The sequence below is a fragment of the Struthio camelus genome, chromosome 4, assembly GCF_040807025.1.
Source record: "Struthio camelus isolate bStrCam1 chromosome 4, bStrCam1.hap1, whole genome shotgun sequence".
NCBI classification, from domain to species: Eukaryota; Metazoa; Chordata; class Aves; order Struthioniformes; family Struthionidae; genus Struthio; species Struthio camelus.
This window is the reverse complement of record NC_090945.1, coordinates 73,303,814-73,322,060: the sequence shown is the minus strand read 5'-3', so window position 1 is coordinate 73,322,060 and position 18,247 is coordinate 73,303,814. Positions and strand designations below refer to the sequence as shown.

The 18,247-nt window shown below is 38.5% G+C and overlaps 1 protein-coding gene across 4 annotated transcripts in view; it reads left to right on the top strand.

Moving 5' to 3' along the window:
• EVC2 (EvC ciliary complex subunit 2) overlaps positions 1 to 3,195 on the top strand; it is an 81,026-nt gene extending 77,831 nt beyond the window's left edge. For all 4 annotated transcript variants that reach the window (XM_068943400.1, XM_068943398.1, XM_068943397.1 and 1 more), the window contains 2 exons: positions 1,196 to 1,297; positions 1,788 to 3,195. In XM_068943400.1, the coding sequence (XP_068799501.1) occupies positions 1,196 to 1,297; positions 1,788 to 2,058 (373 nt within the window). In that variant the 3' untranslated portion in view covers positions 2,059 to 3,195. The remainder of the gene's footprint in view (positions 1 to 1,195; positions 1,298 to 1,787) is intronic.
• Positions 3,196 to 18,247: the final 15,052 nt, after the last annotated feature.

The window sequence follows — 18,247 nt, the reverse complement described above, 5'->3', positions numbered from 1 at the left end:
ACTTCATAGATTCCAGTTTCCTGTATGAAGGAGGTAGGAACTTCATGATGCAGGACGTAAAAACTTGGACATTTCTATATATGTCTTTACAGACTGATAATATAGTGCAATATTATGTTAATATATAACCAAATGTAACCATAGCTTATTGAGTTTTTTTGGACTGAATCCAAACCTAGAAAGAATTCTTTTTCAAATCATTTGCTGAGCCAAAACTCCCTTGGAACATCTGCACCCTCAAAGAACGCAGCCCAAGGTAATGGCAATTCATGAAAACAGCTGATCAGTTTCAGTTTCCACTGTTTGGTACTGTAGAGGTACTACGTCATCAGTCATCAACCAATTTCGAAAGATCTTTCTCATTTTGTAATGTCAAGAGTAGATAGTGAGGCATTATAATCCTTAATATCTAAGCCTAGCTGTAAAACCCCGTTCCCCTTTAACCAGTGTAAAGAGCCGATTGCGTGAGAAAAATAGCTCTTTCTGCATTCTTTATTATCATGGAAAATCATTGCATAGTGGAGAAGGCATTTTTAATTACTGCAGAAGCGTGTGAAGTGTGCACAGAATATGTTCTGTAGCCAACATGGAACGATTTATAATTTTGCTAGTTTAGGACTTTACAGAAAGGTCATTCATCAAGAAAGTTCTTGCTCACAGTATTACTAAATGCATGTCAGATTTCATGAATTGATAGTTCCTAAAGTTATAAAGATAAAAGTCATATTTAACAATGGAAGTTTCAGCAATGGAAATGCGTGTCCCTTCAGAGTTTGTTAATTAGAGCCACTGTTTTTCACCTCGGTCATAGAGACAAGTAGTCTTCCAGGGCCTTCATCCATCCAGTTCATCCTAGTGAGCACAAGCTCAGCCGCTGTGCAGTCGATGCTGGGAGGTGCTCCCTGACCATCGGTCCCAACTCCCTGCCATGGCACATGAGGGGGACCACAGCAGGTGCTGTGGCACTGGGCCCTTTAGCTGTCAGATATGAGCTGTTGAGGGTCCTTGGGACCATGGTTTGAGGTGCGATCTCATGCAGTTTAAATACTTTGTGACACAAGAATCTCTGAATGCTTATGTTGATTTTATTCGAATTATTATGGCCATGATTTTGGCAATTAAAACCAGAAAGAAGAGGGAAGTGTGTATATGTTGGAATTTGTTGCTGGGAGTTTTTTCTTTCCTCTTCTTTCAGGAAGCAGCAAGGGTTATGGCAAGCATTAGAGAGCAAAGTAAGGCAAGATTTGATAAACAGAAGTTTGGAAAAGATGTCTTCTCTAAGCAGAAGAAAAGACAGGTAAGGAAAAGGAGGAAGAAACGTGCAATTTTTTATACCTCATTTCATTTCCAAAGATTCTTTCTCTTATAGAATATTTATTAGAAATCAGAAAATATATTCATAGATATGCTTTTTCTGACACTATTCTCTGTTTGGTGCTTATGTTTGATATGATGTATTTACACCAAATATGCAATAAAATTAAGTCCTTAAAAAAATTTTTCAGCACCTCATCCAAAAAATGAGCCCATTTTTCATACAAGTTGCCCACCTTCATCATGGTTATTTATTATAAGGTTACTGTTTCTTGTGCAGTTTTGCATCGCATAACATAAGTAAATTATTGGGGATTGGAATCGACACAACACTTCAGTCAGCGTTTTCTTTAGTTTCCAGAGTAAAATCACCGTTTTCTTCAAAAGATGATACAGACCTGTATACTATTTTTTGCCTAAGTTTTCATTTTTACAAATCCTTTTAAAATTCAATTTGTTTTTCATTAATGTAGCTTGATAAAGAAGACGCAACTTGCCTTCCTGGAAAGAGCATCATTCATTCATCTTGAATGTTCGCCTAGACATAATCCTATGGAACAGTCTGGTCCACCTGTTTCTTTGAACATGGCAACTGCAGAAGCCATAGAGCTATTAGACACAGGGGAGAAGGTATTTTTATTCCGTGAGCAGAGTGATCCAGTACTTTCACTTCATAATTCTCCAAGGAAGAAGAAAAAGAACTTTCTTAATTCTAAAAAGGCTGCTCGTGCAAGTATGAACTAATGGGGGAGACATCCAGCCAATGTATCAGTTCGGAAGGAGAAAGTTCCTTAAGTCAGAAAAATGAGACAGAGTGAAGTGTGCAGTTTAAGTAACGCTTGCATAGTTCTGATATCATTTGCTTGATGTTGTAAATAGCTGTAGTTTAGAATTGGATTTTGCGTTCCGTCAGTTAGTAAATGTGCATTGCACATGTTGTAATTCTTGGCAGCATATAAGGGAGCCGTAGATGAAGTATGGGTACTTTGTGATGCGCATTGTGATGAGCAGGACTCAGTGTTCATTCAGTTCTTGTTGATCCTTTTTGCACTGATTTTACTGTAGCTGTATTTTCATAATTTATGTAGAAAGGTTATTTATTGTATAAAGTACTAATTTACTATTCTTGTATTTATATATTCTTGTAATAAGCTGTGGTGTAGCAGGTAACGTGAGGAGATGGAATAGACGGTCCACAATCTCTCTGTTCTCTGATTTTCTGTTATTCTAGCTAATTTACTATTTAATAATGTGCTGTTAATAGGCTTTCAATATTACTTTTGCAGTCTATGTTCTGATTATAGCTGATAGTCAAGATCTTCAGCAAATACATACGTGCTTAGCCTTACATCCCAGGGTAACTTCAGCTTTTTTCTATTGTTGCTAAGCAAAGCTCCAGTAGAACTGCGAGTGTGGATACAGTTCAAAACTGTCTTAAAATATTTGCAACCTGTCTTTTCTTGGTGAAGTAACAGTATCACACTCACGCAAGAAAAAAGGGAAACATGTAAATAGGCTTGTAGTACCTTTAAAAGCTTTTTTCATTGCAGTGATGTCAACTCCCACGATTTTAGGTGGGTTTTTTTTTGAAGTTCTTATTCATGGATTACTTTAAATTCTTAGAGTATCATTTTACATTAAAGAAATTATTTTTAAACCTTTCTAGTTGAGGGGAAGAAGCTTATAAATATGAACATTGAAAACAGTAACAGCAAAAGTAAATAAAAGCAACAACTGTATTTGTTAATCTTTCATGATATTCAAGCCGATTTAGAGGTATTTTGAACTGCTTTTGAACGTCATGCTTAGAGGGTACTGTGATCATGTATTTTGCAATTTTTCATGTATTGAGTTTCTTTGTATTAAAAAATGCCACTTTCATTTAGAAAATGAAAATAGTCTTTTATAAAGTATCATAATTTACTAGAACCTTGGAGACTGTGAAATGCTACAGTAAGGCTTCCTCCTGCATGCATCAATATTTAGGAAAAAGATCGTGTTGCATCCAGTGTTACAGGAAATGTAACTCCTGCTGTTACAGCTGAATGTATGGATAGGCCACATGAAAAGAGATGGCCTACAGCACTGTCTTATGGCATGGAGAATGCAACAGTGCAAAAAGTGCCAAAAATGAATTTATAAGGGCTAATTAGCTGAAGACGTAGATAGCTCTATTATAGTATAAATCAAATTAAAAACTTGAGTTTGAGAAGTTTTTTCCTCTTTGTCTAACTTGCAAGTTATGTTTTTGAAGAAAGCAAAAGTTATCATCCAGCTTATTATTTGAAACATTAAAATAAATCAAATTACTTCAGTTAAAGTCTCTGACAATAGAATTTTAATGAAGTACAGTGGCACCAACAAAGTTTAAAATGTTGCAGCCATATGCTCCTGAGCCTCAAACTTAAGATGTTCAAAGCCTTTTAAACAGTCCTTAAGTTCACCTTCAATCCAACCAACAGCAGTAATACAGAAGCTATGCTAACTAGTAAAGCAATGAAAAGGAACAAAATAATTCAAAAGCTCTAGAATGGCTGGTGTCTTCCCAAAAGAAATGTGTGAGAATTCCCAAACGGTTAAAGTAAAAATATCTATGCATTGTTAGATCTTTTTCATTTACCATTATTAGAAAATGAGTTTGTTTATGAAAATATGAATTTTGAAAACAAGAAAAGAGATCTCGCAGATTAGATGTTGGGACCAGTAGCTTTAATCAGTTGCAGTGACAAAATGCAAAATCTGAATATTGATTGTGATACCAATTTATAATCCTTAACAGGTAATCAGCATATCTAATAATAGAAGGGTAATTTGTAACTCCAATTCACCTCATCACAAATTCAAAGCAGCTCAGTGATTATTCTAGTTGGGGGGAAATCATACCTTACTATGAATCAGTTTCATATCATACAATATGTATTCACAGAAATGTGCATATCTAAAAATCTCTTACGCCTTATGAAATAGATCCTACCCAGCTAATACCCCACTTTCATAAAGAGCTGTCTTACATTTAGTTTTGAGTAGTTCAGAGGACAAAACAGGGCTAATTGCTGTACGCACAGTTACTAGATGTGTATCACATAGGTGTTAGCATTTTTATTTCACAGTTGAAGTCTTCCAAGGATTTTGTTCTAGACGTGCGGTTCAAATGAAGCCCATCTGGGTTCATGGCTACTGCCAAAAAGTTACGTAAGGCCAGATTCTTCAGGATTTTGAGCATAATCGACATAGTGCAAATTGTTCTTCATGCTTACTAAATGAACGTCAGAAAAGGACACCTTACAGTCTGGCTTAATCTCCTATTTTAAACAGGTGAAACCAAAATAGAAGGATGAAGGTATCTGATACTGGTTTCTGCTAATACCATGCTCATGGCAGAAGTGGGACTTAAAAGAAATGCATCATGCTTTTTTAACAACTTCTCCTGTTGGTTTTTAACAAGTTATGTAACTGGTTGGAAATTCAGATTTACTCAAGAGTTCAAAGTTAGAAACTCATTTTACTCAGATTGAAAGTACTGGAAATGAAGGACCCTCTAATTAATCCTATGATAATACAGAAACTTAATTGTATTCCCCGGCAAGTATGTTATTTTTCATCTTGCTCTGACCCGTCACAACATCCTGTCATCTCCACTAGGGCTTTTATCTCCTCTCAACCTGAAGCCCTTGACCAAAGAGCTGAAACATGGAATGAAGTAATTGTCCTTAGGCAGGGAAGCATTAATGCACAAAGTAAAACTGACTTGTTGTCAGTGGTACGATTAACTGAAGAAAATAATGCTCCATGTTGAACTAGTGAACTGTAGCATTTTTGTTATCCTTTCGTCAACAGGCACTTAAATACAGACGATGTTAGCGTGCAGTCTGCACCCGCTGCGCAGTACGCCCCTTGCGCCCAGTGCAGCGAGCTGTCCCAGGGCACTGCCCAGGTGCAAAACTGGCTCCTGGGTCCAGGCTTTTTGGTAGGCTTGTTGCTTGTGCAGGATAGTCGGGCCTCAGGTTTAGTGGACTTGGGAGCACTCCCATAGGCCTCTTGGCATTATCATTAGCGCTGCTTTCTGCAGATGGTGTGGTTTGATCTGCCATGCAAAGCCATGTGGCATTCATCAAAGCAGAAGTTTGCATTGATGGGCGACAGAATGCCCCAGAGAAGCTGCACAAGGAACTCTTCCTGTGAGAAATTTGCTTTTCCATGTTGCCATGTAAACTTAATGCTAGTATAAAGACCCTGAGAATTAGATTTTAGGATATTTTGATCCCTTCAAGATGAAAATGGACACTTACTGGAATGCTTAAAATTGCCAAGGTCTTCAATGTCCATAGATTTAAATAGAATAAATATCTGTAGGCTTCTGGACCTATGCAGCTATTTGCAGTGGGGTGAGTATCCACTGGTTTACCTTGACCGCGTCGTATTATGATATTGGTCTTTGTGTTATGTCCTGCCTTCTCTTCCTGAATGCTTTTACTAAAGCCTAATTAGTTAGGCGTAATGATGTTCTTTGCTGCGTCTCTTAATACAGATTAAAACAAAACCGCGATGTCATTGATAATGGTGTGCAGCCTGCATAGCTGCTTCTGGAAAGGATGAGATTTTAAAAAGACCGTTTTTTTCCTCCCTCTCTGTTTTTCTATCTTGGCATATCAGAGGTACTGCTGTTGTATTGGCAAGCAAGAAAAGTTGCTTACTCGGTTGTTTTAGCTTTACAGTAGAATCAGACTTTTATGTAAAAGATTCAGTTTCAAAGGTTTCTTTTATAAGAAAGATTCCACATGGTAAAAATATATATCAGGGAAAAGTGGGTTTTGTAAGCAAAATATTCTTCTGCGGTGACCGAACTGAATATGTTTCCATAAAACGAGAGCTGAGATTTCCTAAGATAATGTTTCCATTTCATTTCCTTGTCCTCAGTATTATTTATCAATTCATTATGAAGTGCAGTATACATGCTAACCCTGACAATGAATGACTGAATTTTCTGCTGCATTCTACCCACATTGTGTCACTTGACTGAGAAGAAAAGTGAAAGTATATATATGGAGATGGCACATCTGCACGGAGAAAGATGTTTACATAGAATTAAGAAGAGGTATTTTTTTGTGGAATTATTATTACATTAAATAGATAACTTTGATAGCAATAAGTGAAGATAACAATTTTGTTGTTTTCAAAATAACTTTTTAAAGTGACAATTTCTCTTTAATAAGGTCACCTCTACAGAATACTTATCTGGTTTATTTGAACCTGGGGAAATCATGCTGCTTGCTTTCATTATCTTATAGTTATCCAGTTGCTATTTTAGCACCTGTATTTCTTCTGGGGAAAATTACGTTTTTATGCTGTTATCTTAATACAACACAGTGCCAGTAATTATACAGCCTTTCATCAGCTGCTCTCACTTCCTGAGAGCCAGACAGCAGGATTTCCAAAGTGCTGAACGCTAAGTCCACTAACTCAGTTAGTTGACCCGCTTCCCCACCCTGTCCTACACCGAAATATTTTGCTAGCGTAGTGATATAACTGAGACAGACATAGGAGTACCAGCATAAAACGAGCTTATTTTGTACACCGAATTGTAAAAGCTGTGTTAGCAAAAGTGATATTGTCAGGCTGTTGAGCGCTGCACCAGGGTTTCTGGCAGCAGAGCAATGCCACAAGAGAACCATGGCGCTGATGAACGCTGCCCGCGTAGGTGAGCTCTCTGGTGGAGACCCAGCCTCTGCTGCCTGCTGCTTGTCCGCTCCAGTCCTCTTCTGTCAAGTGGCTGGCAAAAGCCATTCAGGCCAGGGGCTCTCCTTCCACTCGTTTTCTTGTCCTTCACAGGGACCAAGGTGGGGGAAAGTCATACTCGATGCTTGTGAAATACTTTCTGGTGTGCTCACACTTTGCCTTTGTGTTGCAGGCAAGCTGTAATAAAGTGCTCTGTTTAATGAGAACTGACCATGTCCATCTGTGTGAGTACTTGGGCAATCTGTACCTGTGGGTATATATTTCCAATAAGTTGTGTTTTCCACCTCAGCTATAGCAAGAAACTTGGGATCCCCATCAACTGAAAGCTGTTTATTTTCCCCAGGGTTTAAACTTTCCTCTGGAGAGCAGGAGGATTTAGCAGGAGAGTATATAGCTTAGTTGGCTATGTGTGCAGAAAAGCGAAATGTATTTGAAAAAGCCAACTTCTATTTGCTCTAGTCTCTTCAATTATACCAAGAAGCTACCTTCAGGAAAGAGTATGTGTACTTTCACCCACTTCAGTTTGAAGAGAGATAATATGAAGATAAAAATTGAAAACGGCAGATATCATTCCAGGCCAAAATAGCACTCAGACTCTGAGATCAGAATTGGAATTTGTTTGAGCATTGGTGTTCAGTCCTTGATTTTGTATAGTCAGGAATGACATCTCATTACAAGATGTGAGTGGTTTTGTAGCTGCTCAGCTGAGCAAAAGTATTCATATGCAGATTGTTTCAGGAGTAAAAAATTACTTTCAGAAGGCATAGAAATTGGAAGGCCATTAGAAAATATTCTGAGTGTGTAGATGTGTGGTGTCTGTATTAATTAATAATGGGAATCAATGTTTGTGAGATATTTCTGATATATTTTTGATGTCCCTATGGCTTTGACCGTCACTAGTAATTAAATCTAGTACTGTATGGCAGTAGGGTTCGTACTCATTTGCTGTTGATCACTGGTAATTCATTGTTCCAAAATTGCCATCTTGACTGTTTCTGCAAATTCGCCTTTATGTATAGACAGGAGTAAGATTGTCATTGCTCTTTGTATACTATAAAAACTGGGTAATTCAGGGTTGCATTTTTGAAAGTGATCTCTTTCCAAGTGATCTCTACTTTTACGTCCCTCTGTCTTCGAGAATGTCAAAGGGACTTCAGGAATTAGAAGTTGTCTTTGAAAGTTTGCTGTTTCAGATCTTCAAACGCTGTCTAAAATAATAGGAATGTCCCATATTTTTTCTTGTAATGTTTTTAACAAATTCTCTCTCCTATTAATGAGTAAAAATTCACAAAACAAAATCTTCAATATACAATTTCTTCTTTTTTACAACTCTATATAATGGTTCCCTCTCCCTCTCCCTCTCCCTCTCCCTCTCCCTCTCCCTCTCCCTCTCCCTCTCCCTCTCCCTCTCCCTCTCCCTCTCCCTCTCCCTCTCCCTCTCCCTCTCCCTCTCCCTCTCCCTCTCCCTCTCCCTCTCCCTCTCCCTCTCCCATATGAAGGCATACAATAATTCATTGACGGTTTTAACAAAGATGATTCTTTTCACAGTATTTTTTTCCAAAAATGTAAGATGTATTTTTCTCACAGAAAAATGTATTTATAACCTTATGACAAGAATTGTGTCTTTGATGTCTGGTCCTCTCTGGGGAACAGAGGAAAAATCATATCATTATCATGGAAGTGGGGAGATTGGGCTCAAGTCCTTGCTCTGTCACAGATTTCCTTCGTAAACCTCCTTCGTGCCTCTGTTTTCCAGGAGGATGAATATGTTAGAGAATATAATGCTCCCTGACTCACACAAATCCATGTGGATACCTACCTATGTCTTTTTTTTTTTCCCTCCATGTAGATGTACAGGCCGAAGGCAGTTTGATGAACAGTGAGTATCTCTTGGTTAGCTTCTTGTCAGCTAGTGAGCTGACAGTGGCCAGGATATGTCTTGGTGGGATATTGCATGCTGCTTTTCCTACACACGCTTTTTGAGAGAAATACCTCCAAAGATGCCTCTTAGAAGCCCAACGAACTAGTGCTCGGTCCCAGTAGCTCAGAAACATACAGGAGATTAGAAGTATTCAGTATTCACAGAGTCACAGAGGTTGGAAGGGACCTCTGGAAGTCATCTAGTCCAGCCCCCCTGCTCAGATGAGTCCTTCCCACACTGAGTGGTGTACAGCATTTACTTCATGTAAATCATGTACAATATTGTACCCCATGCCCATAGCTTCTTTACAACAAGGTATAATTAATAACCGTATTCAGTTTTCCTCCATTTGGTTCTTGTGCTGTTGGCTGTTCCTACTTGGCACAGTCGTCTCCATTTATCCTTATGGCATTACGATCTGTTCTCTTTGGACCGTTCATTCGATTGATTAAGGCTGTTTTAAATTTCAGTCTTGTCCTTCAGTATGCTTGCTGCTCTTCCTAGTTTGTATTGTTTGCAGATTTAACAAGAATACTCTCTATTTCATCTTGTGAGTCATGAATGAAAAGAAAGGTAACATCTTCCATTTTCAAGAAAAGAGTAAATAGTTGTTAGTAGTCATAATAAAGTAGAAAGGAAATCTGAAGTAACCCAAGACTTGCTGAAGGTCACACCTTCAGCTCAAACATGCAGATAGGCAAATTCTAGACAGCCTAAAGAGTCTATGACAGTACATTTTGTTGAAAGAATACTATTGCGTAAACCAACGCACGGGATCCTGGAGGCAGGGAGCAGAAGGAAGTTGTTTGCATTTAAATATATTCACTTAAATTTTTGTTGCATATTGTGTATTAAAAAAAACCCCACAAACATACACAAAGCAAGATACCAGAGTTACCACAGAATCCATCAGCAGAACATTTATGCCACATGTTACACAGAGGCAAAGCCTAGAATGCAGAGATTGATGCTATTATAACTTTCTCCTGCCACTACTAGAGAAGAGCAGAAGCCACATCTAGCCAATTCGATTTATGTGAATGTTAGATACACAATTCTATTTGCTAACTTTTGATCTTATTTGTATATCAGGCTAGCACGCTGTTAACATGCCTGTCTTTATGAAGGTATAAGTATTTTATGAAGGGTTAAAGTGTTTTTTTGTGGAGTATGTTCCTGGTTGCACACTTACCAGAGCGAATGAGAACTTGGGGTCCACGCATGGAGGACGAGTGTTGGAGAAGGAAATCAGAATCAGATCGGCTTAATTGGAGGTGGTGGTAAAGAGCTGTTAGTTACAACCTGGTGCCTTAACAATGCTATGCTGATCTCAAAGGGCTTCAGTCCACCCAGGCAGCAGAAGCAGAGGCAAAACTGCACTTTTCCGGATGTGAAGAGAGTGGCTCTCTTTAATAGCTAGTGATGGATGCAATGTCCTAGAAGCCCTTTATGTTCCCGATTTAGGAAGAGAATCCTTGGCTTTACTAAATTTCTCCTTTTGACACCTGCTCAAAGACTAAGTATGTAAATACAGGCTTACTCTACCACCTCCCCCTTACTTTTGCATGTAGTCCCAGCTGTATCAGCAGTAAGACGCTGTTTACAGAATCGGTCCGTGTATTAGATGTGTTTCTCAAGCCTAGATAATCATTTTGCTTCCGGTGAAGGCATAGTTATCTGATAACCTCTTCTTCTGTCTCTGCTCAACACCCTCGTGAAGCACCATGGGTAAATTGATTTCGTAAAGGTCAGAGCCTCTCTCAGCCTTGTTACCCTGAAATGTGATAATCTGTCAGATATTCCAGGACAAAAATTGCTAAGGAAGGCTCCAGGCTCTTTTGCTAGCTCCTTTCATGCAGGTTTGCTGCTCTGTCATGACTGAGTTAAACCAGGAAGCCTCTCGGTGATGACTGAGTAAAGCTATGGGAACTGAGGCCCAGGTGGGCTCACAATGCACAGCGTACAACTCCTGAATAAAACAGTGAGTGAAAAATCTTACCAACATCTGAATAAGGCAATTCTCAGCCAGCCAGCCAGCCGTTAAATATGCAGCGTGCTCTCTCGTGAGGATCAGCTCATGAGCAGCACTGCAGTGAGAGAGGTTTCGCTGAGCTGTCCATCTCTTCCGAACTTGGTGTGGAAAAGCCTTGGGGTCAGCAAGTTTCCTGCAAACTCTTGATTCAAAGCAGGAGGCTGCAATACTAATGCAGAACATGCTGACTGAGAGCTTTAGAAATGGCTCATGTGTTGCTGTCAGGAGTGGAGTTAATTTCTGATACCGGGCCCAGACTGTGGAACAAATAAAATGAGATTATGAAATGGCTTTATTCTGAGAATAATTGTATTGCTGCCTTTGTGTGTGTTTGTGTGCACGTGCAAGAGGTTTTCTTCCTAATTGAAATACACGGAAAAATGAAGAGAGCCCTTCTAGCATTTGGAAATAATACTTACCAAGAAAATGCCGTAAGAAAAGCTCTGTAAATTTAGGGGAGAAAAAACCCTGCAGAAATGGCCATACGTCTTCCTGGCACTTGAATGATTTCTTAAATGCAGTAATATTATTTACCCGAATTAAGATGTCAGGGTTTGTTTAATGCAATGCTTATGTACACCGTGATTCTGTATTGTACCACAATAGAGAATAATTTGGTGTGGCACAAAGTCCTGCTAGCACCGTCTGGCTTCCAAAGTGCTATCTGTAGCTGCTGCAATTTGTCTTGCTTTATTTTGACCATTTAAATGTCAGAATGGCTTTTCCTGTAACTGAGAGACAGGTACCGGCATTACCATAGGATAGTTCCTGTAATACCTACAAGAGTATCTTGTAGATCTACTGTAAGTAGATTTTTGAATCTCTCTCTCTCTCACCACTTTTAAGAGCTGGAGCTGAGGTAATTGGCATAATCCAGCTGCCTTACTTTGGTCTCGCAAAATAAAAACAAGATGAATCCTACCAAGAGCATATTAAATTTTGCAGCAGTCATGCACCTTAAAATGCTGTATCCTAAGTTTAAACTGAATTGGAGCATGAGAAAGCAAGAGAGCATATTACATCAAGGGTTAAGCCTTTATTAATAAATAAAACTATAGAGGAAGAGGAACTAGAGAATTTGACTGTGTGCTACAGAATAGGAAAAAGCGTTCAGAGAGAAAAGTATTTCTCTAGTACTTTCTCTTGGACTTTTATGCTGTGTGACTTCAGCGAGGCAGAGGTGTATTTTCATTGTGGGCCTCACCATCTCTTTATAAAAAAGATACTGAGTGCAAGACATCCTGGTTTGGAGGGAGAACTGTATATTTTATCAGGCAAACTCAGGCAAAACAGAAAAGCTTTTCACCATTAAAGTCTTTCTTCAAACAGAAAAACAGAAGATGTTTTCAGCTTCTGGCTGCAGCTGCCCTGGGAACAATTTCAAACAAATATATAATTGGAGCTGGTCAATATTTTTAATGAAAGAATGGCTTTCGTTTCAAAAACAAACTTGTTTAACACATACTAAACAAAACTGGAAATAAAAACATTTATTCTGGTTTGTTTCTGCTTCTTTTTGCTCAGTCCTTCCAAATGGCTGAAAATCTTTTTTTTTTTTTTTCAATTTTCCTTATATTTAATAAGAATGAACCTGTTTTTAATAGAGGCAAAACTTGCTTTACAAAATGCTTGGTTAAAATGGTTACAAAATGCTTGAATAAAACAGTCATTCTAAACCGATCATTTAGGGCTAAAGCCACAATTTTGGGACTTATGTAAGAACTAATAATGAGGTATGCATTTAAGTATCCAATATCCAAAATGTGATCTTCAATTAATTCTTCTCTAGTATAACTCCTGAATTTTGTAAGTATTGAACTTATTTTCTGCAGTTACCTAAACATTTATGGTAACTGTTTGCTAATGGTCCTAATGTGGTCCGGTTTTGATGGGGCTCTGTAGTGTGATGTCTTCCTCATTCCGAAACCTGTTTATCATCAAGAAATTCAACCAGGGTGGCCGACTTGAGGCTTTGCAGCTACATGCTGATCCTATGCCAGCATACTAGGTGTGAGCACTTGTGGGGTTCTTGGGGCATGGAGGTAGCTGACTAACCCAGATCACAGTTGTGAGGGCAATAAAGCAAGCATGGTTGGCATGCCAATGCTTTTTTTTCATTTGTAAGAGGGTTTTTTTTATTTTCTAATGCCTTCCTGATGAACCAGTGGGACTTAACAAGGCAGAAGTGTGTTTTTTAAGAGACGTTCTACGGTTTCATCCTCAGGAAACAGTCAATTACACAAAAGATAGATAGCCTTGAAGTTCACACAAAGATACAGCTTGAGAGACCTCCACTAAGAACAGGAGCAATGTAAATCTGAAAGCAGAGGTATTCCTCTAACTACTCTAATTTAGCAGTACGGTTATTATTGCTGTAGGGGTAGCCTTTATACTATCTAACTTCTCTACAATGCTTAACATAATTGTCTAAAGTTTGAAAAATCAATCCCCCAAATGTCTCAACTTTGGGGATTAATACTGCCCCTGCTAAAATTAATGGCTGGGGAAAAAACAGGTAATGAAGTCTTTGCGCCTCAGTATTGGCATTGTTCCTAACCTTTCGTGCAGTAAGTCTGGAGGGAAGCTGAGTGACCTGTTTTGTTATCTGCTGGTATTCAGGAATACTTTAAAGACTCTGACATTATAACCATCATTATGAAATTTTTGACTGAATGGAGCATTGCAGGTGAACTGTTAAATTCTGGCACTGTCATGCTACATAATACCTCTTTGCTGAAAGACATTTGATTACTACATTGAATACTTGCTGCCCGTTTGCATGGACACAGCTCTTGCTCCTTCTCCAAGCGCTGTGAGTGAGGACTGGGCCTGAGTCCTGTGGGCAGTTAGGTAAGATCCCATAATGGGAGACCAAAGGATATTAGGAGGCCAATGTGCTCTGGACGTTGAGTGTTCAGATGTAATTAGATGTGCTGTGGGGCGAGAGTCTTGGTTTTATAGCTGTAGATTGTGTTAATCAAAATGAACAGCAACAAATCTTTAGACCCCTCTCACGACAGTTAATATCTAGAGAAACTATGAGACTGTCTTGGAGATATATTTGACTGGGAGTGCACCGCTGTATTGCTGACATAAGAAATCTGCTAATTCTTTTTGCTGAGGATGATATCATTGTGCCCAGGAACGGCTGCTGTAGTGGCTCGAAATGCAAGTAGTTACTCATGTGCCATGCAATTGCGTTACAGAAATTAAAAGTATTGATCATCTCTGTGGATGTCTTTCCTGCAGTCCCAAGAGGAAATTTTATGAATTTTTTTTTTAATTCTTCCTGAGGCATGGATTAAATAACCAACAAGCTAACTATGCATGAAAGTGCTCCCACTTCCTTTACAGATCAGTGAAGTTACACATCTGTGAAAATTTCAGAGTCAGACCCACTGATGTTAAACGATGTATCCTAATTGATACCCCTTGAAGCTCTGCTGTTCATTTGTATGTTTTTGCTCTGTTTTGTTTTCTTATTTTTTTATTTTTAGCTTTTTACTTTAGCATAAAGACATAAGCAGAAGAAATAAATACATCATAAATAAATACATGCATGATTTCTATATTGTAACTGGAAACAAATTCTTAGACCTAAAATCCATTTCTGCTCTATTCATCTTTTTATATCCTTTAGTGACTGAGGAATTTTTAGTTTGGTTTGATTCACACCACAGTTGAACTGAATAATTCTACACAGGCCTTCGCATTTTGCATGTCTGATAATACCAAGTAGTCTTGTGGGTTATAGAAAATTGCAGGTGGAATAACATTTACTATTCTGATACTACATATTTTAGACGCATACACTAAAGCATAATTTGCATCTCTTACTTGCACTCACTTTGAGTGATTTTTATTCTTTAAAGAAAATATTTTTTGTGTTTCAGTAACGTGGACTTCTCTTCACTTCCATTCCTGCAGTGTATGTTTTGAATGGTGAAAAAGTAATGCTACTCCCATTTAGCAGAGGGGAAAATGAAGAGCAGAATACATGAAAAGATTCAAGGAGAGAGAGAGTAGTCTTTTCAATAAGTGCTATTGCATAGTGTTTATTCCATGAACTGGAGTTACGAATAGGTTATGACATCCCCTCCCGAAGAGTGGTGAAGAACAGCTGATGTTATTGCCCTAAACATGAAGGCCTGTGAGAATGGTTGAGGGGAAAGAGAAGGCAATAGGAAAAGAAGTTCCTGAGCATACCTTTTATTTTTCTTTCTAAAAGAGGAAAACATGATTTAAATGAGAGACTGAAACTCACCTCGGATAATGTAGCCCAGTCATTAAAAAAACATTTTCATTACTCACATCATTTCACTCATTCCTTGGGAGATTACATACAATACATTTCAAAAGTGTTTTCATTTCTATGTCATTGTGAGCCTAATTGCTTTAAAAAAGGTGATTGCAAAAGAGTTGATGTGGAAATATGGCCTATCAAGCCAATTTTATTAATACTATTTCAGCCAAATGTGTCTAGAGAGAGAGAGAGATGCATCTCTGCATTTGATGTGAGTTTCTTTTTTTTCAAAGGATAAAAATCTGTTCAGGCTATCAGGAGGTTAAATGAAAGTAATGTCAGATCTAAAATTTACAAGTATGGATAGACTCATCAGGAAGGGCTGTAATTGTCATGCAGAGAGTATAAAATCTTTAAAAAGATGTATCTGGGTACAACAGTTCTGAAGCTTGCTTTCAGCTGATAGTTTCCGAGTACAAATGAATTTCCTGGTAGTGCAGAGTAAGCACTGAAGTGGGAGAACCTGAGTTCTGTTAGATATCACTTACGTTGTCCTGCATTAGTCACTTCATGTTTTGACTGAAACGCTGATGCTATTAATAGCATGAAATAATGAAACTTAAATTACTATAGTACTAACTGTTGGTTGTAGCTGATTGGAAAATAGGTTTTTTGGTTACTTTTTCTTGAAGAAAATTTTGATTTTTTTCCCCACAGGAATTACAGAATGAAACATTTTCACCCAAACTTCAAGTGTTTAGATTTAAGGATGGGTCTCCTTGCTTCATTGGAACTGCAGTTCAGGTCTGTATTCCTTTTTCTGTGCTACGGGTAGGGCTTGCTAGTTGGGCAATAGCGGGATGCATGTAGGGTTGCTATCTCCATCGCATTTCAGACCGTGGCTGCCAAGTGGTGCATAAGACAGAAAGGATAAACAAAGGTGTACAAGAGATCGCTGGGTGCGGAAACCTGGTATATGGGGGCTTAAAAACCCAAACTAACCAAAGTACAAGAGTCCAATTCTCTTATTATATAAATGCTTTTGTAAGCGTTATAAGAACCTCAGCTTGTCAAAGCAAGAGCCCTACTGCTGCTATTAAGATCAAAACTTACCCAGAAAATAATGAATGAAAAATAAATCAATTAGGACTAATTGGTTGACAAACTGAGAAAATAGTTCATTCCTTGTCTCAGTGCCTTTCCTAGGTCCCTAATTTTTCATATAGCGTAAAGAAGGCAGGTGGACTGGCAGGAATGAGGCCATCACCAGCAGGGCTGTACTGGTGTTACCACAGGTCCATCATCGCTGTGATCCTCAGTGAAACTGAAGGAAGGGAGAGGGAAGCTGAGTATCATCCCAACCGTGACCTGTGTCCTGAGCTCCCACAGGATGGCATTCTCCCGGGCAATCTCCCTCCTATGTACTCTCTTCCCTCCATTATTCCTTTGGTTGAGTGTCTGTCTCCTCTGGATCTCTGATAGAGACAGAGAGAAAGAAAAAACAGAGAGGGAGGGAAGAAGGAAGAAAGGAAAAGAGAAAGAGAAAGAGGAGATGAGAAAAAGAAAGTGAAAATCAGGTATCTTTAGCCGCCTCACTATGAGAGAGGCAGCGAATGCAGATCTCTGAGTCAGTGCTCCACCAGTCTCAGGTCTACCAAGTTTCAGGGTAGCAGATCGCCTGGCAGTAGAGCTGGCATCAGAAAGAGAAGCTTTGATACTCTGCTATCCTTTAGTCTTCTCTCTTTTTGCCTTTGAGGAAGCAGGATCAGTTTCAAAGAACAGCAGCAATTCTCGTTCCTCTCTTTTGCCTAAAGAGAGGCAGCTAAATACTTAAATGCCATTGAAAAGGCTGAAAAACATTTTTTACATTTGAAAGAATTCCTCTCTACAGCTGAAGGAAAAGAGGTGAGCAGCATTGTTAAACTGAATCATATTCAGTTTAACTTCAAACTTCATATTTTACATTTCAAATGCTTTAACAGTTTTCTTTCTTTAAGAAGGGGTTGGAAAGTTTTGCTGGAGGTTGATGGTGCTCATACCAAGGTGTCTGTATTCAGAACCCTGAACCTGGGTTAGTGTTTGTGGTGTTTACAACTTTGTCTGTCTGGATCTATTCGTTCTATCAAAATTGCCAGCTGGTAGAGCTCTGATGTTTGTTTTTGACTGGAGAAGATGCAGAATAGATGCAATGGGAAAGAAAAGCCTGCAGGCCTTTTTTTCACACTTCTCAAGTGTAAGCGTATAATAGTGTTTAATAGACTAAGGATGTGTCTATACAGTGAGAGACATGAGAGATGGCAAAATTTTCAAAGCAGGGGAAAAACTACTTCTTTTTTTTTTATAACTTTGCGAAATATAACTTGATTGGGTAGTCCTTGCCTGCTGACAAAGAGTTACTCCTGAATGACATCATCACGGGAGCCTTGTAAAGGAGAAAAAAAAGGAAAAAAAAAGACTTAGAATGAATCTGATCTGTGCCATAGCGCTCTGCTCTAACATCAGTGGCCATAATTTTTTAATACTAGTTTATTTTTTTAACTTTTTAAAATTTTTTGTCCTTGTGCACAGCAGTGCCTCTGTGAAGAATGTGGTACTCAAATCCTCCCCAAGACATGAGATGAGGCAGGTAGTTTTTCTGGTAACATGATCAGGTCAGCGTACTGTAGCAAAATTAAAGAAGAGTTTAGTATACAGTATTGTGTAATTAAACTGCGGTGTATATCTTTTAGCTGTAGCAAATATCTTCTATTAGAATGTTCGTGTTAGGCTTCATGCATGTTTCAGTCCAAAGGTGCTGCTTTTTCCGTTAATGGAGGTCCAACATATAGGACATGCATAAATAGAGTAATAAACAAATGAAAGCAAAGAGAATGAACTAAGAAAACTTTAGTTTCTGATGTCTTTTCCCCTGTAGTTCTCTACTCTTCATGCACTTGTGAGCTGACAGTGGTATCAGTCATTTACCTAGTATGTACCATCACTTGTTTTAGGTCACATATTT